Here is a 9,039-nt window from a genome sequence, read left to right as displayed (position 1 = left end):
CTGAGAAACCGGCCCTAAAGCTTAACTTTATATCTGAACGTGATGTAGGACGAAACCTAGCTGCCTATTGCTGCTGAAACTAACATTTCAGAAGTCTGGCTGACACCAGCTGCTTTTCCAAACCAAGAGCACACAACAGGGTGCCTGGGATTGTCTCTTGGTATTGACTTTGAGATGTGTACCCAGACTGCCCTCAGCTCTAAAGCCTTATGTACCCCATTAAAATGACAAGACCCCCCTCGCAGGCTGCAAATTGAGCCTTGATATTGTCTATAGAGTTCTCTCCGCATGACTATGTCTGGTGCCTATTTATCTGCTAAGCCAGATGTAAACATGGTGATGTAAATATGCGCTCTGGGTTTTTGTGACAGTGTCTGCTCCCTGTGTGGCCATTGGCTCACCCTATTGGAAGCAAACAGCCAGCACACTCAGTCAGGAAGCTGATGTGAATGGTGCTCACCAAATCTGTTTAACCATGCCAGCGCATGCTTAATGCTCTTTCACTGAAACAAGTTACTAGTCATTAGATCTGTTATTGACTTAGTACCAACTAAATACAGTGCTAAATAGGGTGACAAGGTGTATGCTTAGCTGGAGACAAGTGTACTGTATGTGTGATGGGTGTAAGGATACCTTGATGGATACAGCCTGACATAGTGTGGTGGGGGTAAGGATACCTTGATGGATACAGCCTGACATAGTGTGGTGGGGGTAAGGATACCTTGATGGATACAGCCTGACATAGTGTGGTGGGGGTAAGGATACCTTGATGGATACAGCCTGACATAGTGTGGTGGGGGTAAGGATACCTTGATGGATACAGCCTGACATAGTGTGGTGGGGATAAGGATACCTTGATGGATACAGCCTGACATAGCGTGGTGGGGGTAAGGATACCTTGATGGATACAGCCTGACATAGTGTGGTGGGGGTAAGGATACCTTGATGGATATAGCCTGACATAGTGTGGTGGGGGTAAGGATACCTTGATGGATACAGCCTGACATAGTGTGGTGGGGGTAAGGATACCTTGATGGATACAGCCTGACATAGTGTGGTGGGGGTAAGGATACCTTGATGGATACAGCCTGACATAGTGTGGTGGGGGTAAGGATACCTTGATGGATACAGCCTGACATAGTGTGGTGGGGGTAAGGATACCTTGATGGATACAGCCTGACATAGTGTGGTGGGGGTAAGGATACCTTGATGGATACAGCCTGACATAGTGTGGTGGGGGTAAGGATACCTTGATGGATACAGCCTGACATAGTGTGGTGGGGGTAAGGATACCTTGATGGATACAGCCTGACATAGTGTGGTGGGGGTAAGGATACCTTGATGGATACAGCCTGACATAGTGTGGTGGGGGTAAGGATACCTTGATGGATACAGCCTGACATAGTGTGGTGGGGGTAAGGATACCTTGATGGATACAGCCTGACATAGTGTGGTGGGGGTAAGGATACCTTGATGGATACAGCCTGACATAGTGTGGTGGGGATAAGGATACCTTGATGGATACAGCCTGACATAGCGTGGTGGGGGTAAGGATACCTTGATGGATACAGCCTGACATAGTGTGGTGGGGGTAAGGATACCTTGATGGATATAGCCTGACATAGTGTGGTGGGGGTAAGGATACCTTGATGGATACAGCCTGACATAGTGTGGTGGGGGTAAGGATACCTTGATGGATACAGCCTGACATAGTGTGGTGGGGGTAAGGATACCTTGATGGATACAGCCTGACATAGTGTGGTGGGGGTAAGGATACCTGACAGTGGTTTTCCCAATCTTGCCTTATGGAAAATAATAACAAAATCAGACTTCTTAATAACATTTTTTATATTTAATTATGAAATCATCCATAGTATTTACAGCTCAAAAATATAACATTTGAGACAAAATCAGACTTTCTTCTGAGTAATACAGTATACAACTCATAAAGTCTAAATTATGAATTCATTATTTACAAAATATAATACAAAGTGCTTGTGAATAGTTTGTCTCAAGAAATCTGTCATCCTCCCTCTTATTATAGACTAGCCTTAAACTCTCCCAGAGAATTCCCATTTTAAATAGAAAAGTACTTTAAGTTCATTTGGAGGTGCCCTGCCCAGTCCGCAACGCTTGACTTCAAACTATGGAGATGTTGTCCATAGTGCAGGCACACGACTCCACGATCATGTTGGGGAACTCGGCCACTTCTATCTCGGTGTAGTCACCCTTCTTGACTAGGTACATCATGGGCAGCGGGGCGCTCTCCGCGATGGTACACTTCCGCTCCCCGTAGCCGTAGTTGCGCTTTGGCTGCTTGCACCCCCCAGCGCATCGGTAGGCCTGGTAGCCCGCGGGTTCGATTATCCAGTACTGGGTCCACGTGAGCGCGCGGAAATTTATGAAGTATTTTTCTCTGCAGCACGTGTCCTTATCTGGATTGGTTTCACAGTCGCCTCTAGACCTATGCAAACAAAGAAATAGGGACTCGTTAGTTAACTTGCACTAATTGAAGCGTAAAGGTAGGGTCATTGTCACTGGACCAACGTAACAATATTTTTAAAATATTCTGAATCTGCATAACAAAGCGCGCCTTACCCAAACTCTTCGAGGTTGAGTGTGTAGAGGATCAGTTCAGGTTTTCCCAGGGTGTTTTCCGTCTGGTCCTGGGTGGTAAAGTGGACACTCTTGGCCATTTCTGCCGCGTAGCTGCCAGGTCTCTCGCCCTCGATCCACACCTCCAGGTTCATAGGTGTTTTCTGCTGCGTCTTTGACCAATAGTGCACACCCTGGGTGACATCAAAGCTTATCCAGCCAGTCTCATGGATGGGAATCAACCTACAGGAAATAAATGGTTGATTAAAAATCTTGCACATAGGTTCTAAATTATAAGAACAAAGAACAACACATTGCCTAACGGAAATGATCTGGACATGACATGGCTTTGCGTAAAATCTTACCGTGAGTCCACCAGAGATGTTGTGTTGGAGCCGTTCTCCAATATCTCTACCCAGTAGATGGAGACTCTGGCGTTGTTAACCGGACGGTGGTTCATCTTTTCGGGCATGGAGCGCTTGTGAGGAGGGGCTTTTTTGTACAGTTTCAGTTCGGCCATGGTCACCTCGCTGTTATGGGGGATGCGGGTGTCCATGTCAAAGACCATCCGTTGCCGAGTGGTGTCCGAGTACACAAACTCCCCATAGATGTCTTATGAAACAGAACATAGAAATTATTAAGTATTGAGTCTAAAATGCTGACTAGCATGAATGGGTTGAAACTATGAGGGCGCACAAAATGTGTACAAAACAGTCATTTGTGCACCTGTGCCAAAATCGGTCTGCAACAAGTAAATATAACATCCAAGCAATATATTGCTATTTTTATATATAAAAAATACAATTCGGTTGTATTTATGTCTCAAGCAGGCCTACTAGAAAATGATCTTACCTGCATTTCCTGGGATTCCTCTCAGAATCCTCGCCAAGCTTGGCAGAGACCTGCGCCGCCTTTCGTGGTGCAGCTTCAGCATTGACAGGTATTTATTCTTAATGTGCACAGGCATTACAAGATTCTCCAAATCCCTTTTGTGAATTTTCGGAACTTCATCCAGCCCAAGTTTCTGAAGCAGGGCATCCTTCATGTCCTTGTGCGTGAAAGCCTTGGAGACGGTGAAAAAAGCAGCAACGCACAAAACGCAAGCACGGAGAAAATCCATCGTAAATCTTCCAAAATTGTGTCTTGTCCAGCAGAGAGAAGAGAACTACAGTAGCAGAGAAGCTCAGAGAGAGAAAGTGGTCCTCTGACATCAGGGGGCCCTTATAAGCACCTGGCCCTCCCAGTCATCAGTCATTCGCACATTGAGAATGAGGGGGTTGGGCAGCGGGAACGATAGACTATCTCAACAAAAGTGTGACATTAAAAGCCACGTCCCCGTCAGGACATCAGAAGTGCCATACTTTAAACGGCAGCTATCTCCCCAAATTATATTTTATCAGTTTCATTTATAGATTCATTTAAACACCATTCCTTTAAAATCATACAGGGATTTTATACAATTTATATCCTACAATTTTATACAAAGCATTTGTAAAATCCAGTCTCCTCCATATCAATGGGAAGTCTAGTGATGCTTGTTGCAAAAAAAAAAATATTTGCAGTGATAGTTTGCAGTAAGAAAACTCCTAAACACAGCATAGTTATTGGATTGTTTAAAAAAACTCCTAAACACAGCATAGTTATTGGATTGTTGTGGGTTGAGAATATTGAATTGATCCTGAGGCATACATGTAGTAGCCTATTTGTAGTATAGTTCTAAGTAATGTTAGTTTGCAGGATGAGATGATTACAAATTGGTTGGAGTTAAACGTTCCTATATTTTAAAATCACCCCAAAGGATGGACACTTGATTGATGCAATATTTTGGTCAATACTAAAGTACATTTAATAAAATATTTTCTAACAAATGGCTTCCCATTGACTGTTCTTCTTGTTGTCTACATCTGCACAGGTGTTCCAGACAGCCCCTGCCCATGTGAACCTGGGCTGCACCCTCTCAGCCTAATGTGTACATTCCACTGGACAATATAAAGCAAGACCAGTCTGGCAACAGTCTGTCAGTGTGCTTATTTCTGTCTGTCTGGCAGCCATTTTAGTTGATCAGGGGTGCCATGTATGGCCCATCACTGGTGTGGGGACTCTGGGGAGGAGGAGGCAAGGGGATTAGATGTTTATTCCAAACCCATCACCCCTTCTGCCCCTTCAACAGATTAAAATTATTAGCCAAACAGACAGTTAATCCAAGGGCCAGGGTGAGGATGTGGATTGGGAGGCTCTTCACATGTTGGTGATTATCTGATTCCACTGCAGGATTTGCCTTGCCTTTTTTGTCACACAAACATTAGAAGAGGGGCTGGTTTTCCTAGAGTGGGCCCTGTCTGTGTTTGTGTATTGGGGCTTATTTGTTTCGGAGATGTCAGACAGACTAAAGGAGGACACAGGAAGGGCAAATGACAGATGACTGTCAGGGGGACATTGTTAGCCGCATCTGAAGACCACACTCAATGCTCTGCTCTGGAACTACTGTTTTCAAGGCGATTACACTCAAATGTTTATTCTATTCTACTGAGCCATTTATTTTATGTTCGTATTCTTATATTTTATTATAGTTGTTGCATTGTCAAGAAGGAACCTGCAAGTAAGCATTTCGTTGGACGATGTATACCATGTGTATCCTGTATATACAACTAATAAAAGCTTGAAACTTGTTTCACATTTATTAGTAAAAGTACCTGAAATGTATGGCTACATATTTGGATCAAATACACTTGGCAAATACCTAAACTAGGCATGATAGTACACTGTCCATGGAATGTGCACCAAATGATATGACATACAGTATAGATATATTTGACCCAAGTCTGCATACATAAATCACTACATCCTAAAGTCTACATAAAAATAATTATTGACATTAAGAAATATTAAAATCAGTACTTATTTACATTATAGGCTACAATCATTTCCACACCAGTGAACGTGTGATCTTTTCACTAACAAAGTAGTTTGTAATATGCAATAAGACTGTCTGATGATTAGAAACACTACAGAATGTGAATTCAGACCAGATACATTGGGTCAGCCTATACATAGCATATGGATCTCAGTGATCTCTTGAAAGCACAAAACTTTGCCTTCCATTTGTACCCCTAATGTAGTAAATTAAGATTCCTCGTGTGATATTTGGCAGTCTTTCCCCCTTCCCTTCCCGATCACAGACAAGACAGGCTGCTGGTTCAAAGCACAGATGCATCTGATTCTCCCAATGTGCCATTCCTCTTCAATCAAAGGCCTGCCAGCTCCTACAATCAACAACAGAAGTGTTAATTAACATCTCACATCTGCATTAGAAAAGCTGTCCAATTTATCTGTGATCTGCTTTCTTTTGTGAAACATAAAATCTCCCTCCCTATGCATCTTGTGATGGGTGAGTTGAAGGAGTCAAGCGCAGTAGGGTATTCACAGAAATAACAGGATTTATTCCAGAAAACAGAGTTTACATTTTTACATTTTAGTCATTTAGCAGACGCTCTTATCCAGAGTGACTTTACAGTTGAGTGCATACATTATTATATATATTTTTTCATACTGGCCCCCCGTGGGAAGACCATTATGCAGTAATGCGTCAAAAGAGTCCAGTGCGCACTGGAACCAACAAAGCACACGGGGAAAATAACCTGGCGATACAAAATACAAGGAGCTCCACTATCCTCACAATAAACAATCACACACAAAGACAAAGGGGCAGAGGTAACACTTATACAGGTACTGATGAGGGGATATGAACCAGGTGTGTGTAATGAACAAGACAAAACCAATGGAATGATGAAATGAGGAGCGGCAGTGGCTGGAAGGCCGGTGACGACGAACGGCGAAGCCTGCCTGAACGAGGAGAGGTGGCAGCTTCGGAGGGAGTCGTGACAGTACCCCCCACTTGGGGACGGCCAGGAGGACGTGGAGCAGGGCGAGCCGGATGGCGACGGTGGAAATCCCGCAATAGGGAGGGATCGAGGATATCCCTCACCGGAACCCAGCACCGCTCCTCCGGACCGTACCCCTCCCACTCCACGAGGTACTCCGGACCGTACCCCCCACCCGACGCCTCGAATCCAGGATGGAACGGACGGAGTACGCCGGGGCCCCCTCGATGTCCAGAGGGGGCGGAAGAACCTCCCGCACCTCAGACTCCTGGAGTGGACCAACCACCACTGGCCTGAGGAGGGACACATGGAACGAGGGGTTAATACGGTAATCTGGAGGGAGTAATAACCTATATGTAACCTCGTTTATCCTCCTCAGGACTTTGAACGGCCCCACAAACCGCGGGCTCAGCTTCCGGCAGGGCAGGCGGCGGGGCAGATTCTGGGTCAAGAGCCAGACCCGATCTCCCGGTACAAAGACCGGGGCCTCACTGCGGTGGCGGACAGCGTTGGCCTTCTGGCGACGCACAGTGCGCTGGAGGTGGACGTGAGCAGCATTCCACGTCTCCTAGGCGCGCCAAAACCAGTCATCCACTGCAGGAGCTTCGTCTGGCTCTGATTCCACAGTGCCAGAACCGGCTGATAACCTAAAACACATTGAAAGGGCGATAGGTTAGTGGAGGAGTGGCGAAGAGAGTTCGGAGCATATTCTGCCCATGGCAAGAACACTGACCACTCCCCCGGCCGGTCCTGGCAGTAGGACCGCAGGAACCTACCCACATCCTGATTCACCCGTTCCACCTGCCCAATACTCTCGGGTGAAAACCAGAGGTCAGGCTGACCGAGACCCCCAAACGTTCCATGAACGCCTTCCAGACCCTGGATGTAAACTGGGGACCCCGGTCAGACACTATGTCCTCTGGCACCCTGTAGTGCCGGAAGTAAACAGTGCCTCCGCAGTCTGCAGGGCCGTAGGGAGACCGGGCAGAGGAAGGAGGCGGCAGGCTTTTGAAAAGCCGTCCACAATGACTAGGATGGTGGTGTTACCCTGAGAGATGGGAAGATCAGTGAGAAAGTCAATACACAGGTGGGACGATGGCCGTTGTGGAACTGGTAAGGGCTGTAACTTACCCGCTGGGAGGTGCCTTACTCTGGGCGCAGCCAAGGTAGGCCACCAGTACGTCCCGGTCAGGCAGCACACTGTACGACCGATACCTGGGTGACCAGAGACGTGTGTGCCCAATAGATCAGATGGTCACGGACAAGAGACAGCACGTACTGCAGCCCAGCTGGACACTGAGGTGGAGATGGCTCTGTGCTTAAAGCCTGCTCTATGTCCGCGTCCATACTACCGGCGCCACAATACAGGAGGCCGGGAGTATGGGGGTGATGTCTATGGGCCTCTCCTCTGTGTCGTACAGCTGTGACAGTGTGTCTGCCTTCACGTTCTTCGTACCCGGGATGTATGAAAGAGTAAAATCAAACTGGGTGAAGAATAGGGCCCACCTGGTCTGGCGAGGGTTCAGCCTCCTCGCTGTCCAGATGTACTCCAGGTTACGGTGGTCAGTCCAGACGAGGAAAGGGTGTTTCGCCCCCTCGAGCCAGTGCCACCATGCGGTCAGGGCTCGGACAACAGCCAACAGCTCCCAATCACCAACGTCGTAGTTCTGCTCCGCCGGGCTGAGCTTCTTGGAGAAGAAGGCACAGGGGCAGAGCTTGGGTGGCGTGCCCGAGCATTGAGATAGGACAGCGCCTACCCCTACCTCGGATGCATCCACCTCCACTACGAACGGTAGTGATGGATCGGGATGTGCCAGTACCGGGGCTGAGGTGAACAGAACCCTCAGGTTACTGAAGGCCCTGTCAGCCTCAGCAGCAGCAGCGGAGCCAGGACGGCCCACCCTTCAACAGAGATGTGATGGGAGCTGCGAACTTGCCAAAGCCCCGGATAAACCTCAGAGAGTAGTTGGCAAAGCCAATAAAGCGCTGCACCTCCTTAACCGTGGTTGGAGGCGGCCAATTACGCACGGCTGAAATGCGATCTCCCTCCATCTCCACACCTGAGGTGGTAATGCGGTATCCGAGGAAGGAGACTGACTGTTGAAAAAACAGACACTTTTCTGCCTTGGCATAAAGGTCATGTTCCAACAGTCGGGCCAGCACTTTGCGAACAAGGGACACATGCTCGGCGCGCGTAGCGGAATACATCAGAATGTCATTGATGTAGACCACTACACCGCGACCAAGCATATCCCGAAACAACTTGTTCACAAAGGACTGGAAGACTAATGGAGCATTCATCAAACCGTACGGCATCACCAGGTATTCATAATGCCCTGAGGTTGTGCTGAATGCGGTCTTCCACTCGTCCCCCTCCCGGACACGCACCAGGTTGTATGCACTCCGGAGATCTAATTTTGTGAAGAAGTGCGCCCCATGCATTGACTCGATCACAGATGGAATGAGGGGTAGAGGATAACTATAACGTATTGTCCCCTTGTTCAGTGCTCGGTAATCAATGCAAGGGCGCAGACCTCAGTCTTTCTTCTTCACAAAAAAGAAA

The 9,039-nt window shown here is 47.4% G+C and overlaps 1 protein-coding gene across 1 annotated transcript; it reads right to left on the bottom strand.

Moving 5' to 3' along the window:
• Positions 1-2,139: 2,139 nt before the first annotated feature.
• On the bottom strand, positions 2,140-3,715 carry LOC311106374 (left-right determination factor 2-like; the record flags this gene model as incomplete). Its single annotated transcript, XM_084148708.1, has 4 exons — positions 2,140-2,464; positions 2,599-2,838; positions 2,961-3,207; positions 3,448-3,715. The coding sequence occupies 4 exons, from the start codon at positions 3,713-3,715 to the stop codon at positions 2,140-2,142; spliced, it is 1,080 nt and encodes a 359-aa protein (XP_084004834.1).
• Positions 3,716-9,039: the final 5,324 nt, after the last annotated feature.

This window comes from Coregonus lavaretus (genome assembly GCF_964263955.1).
Source record: "Coregonus lavaretus genome assembly, chromosome: 31".
Classification (NCBI taxonomy): Eukaryota; Metazoa; Chordata; class Actinopteri; order Salmoniformes; family Salmonidae; genus Coregonus; species Coregonus lavaretus.
This window is presented reverse-complemented; position numbering and strand designations above follow the sequence as displayed.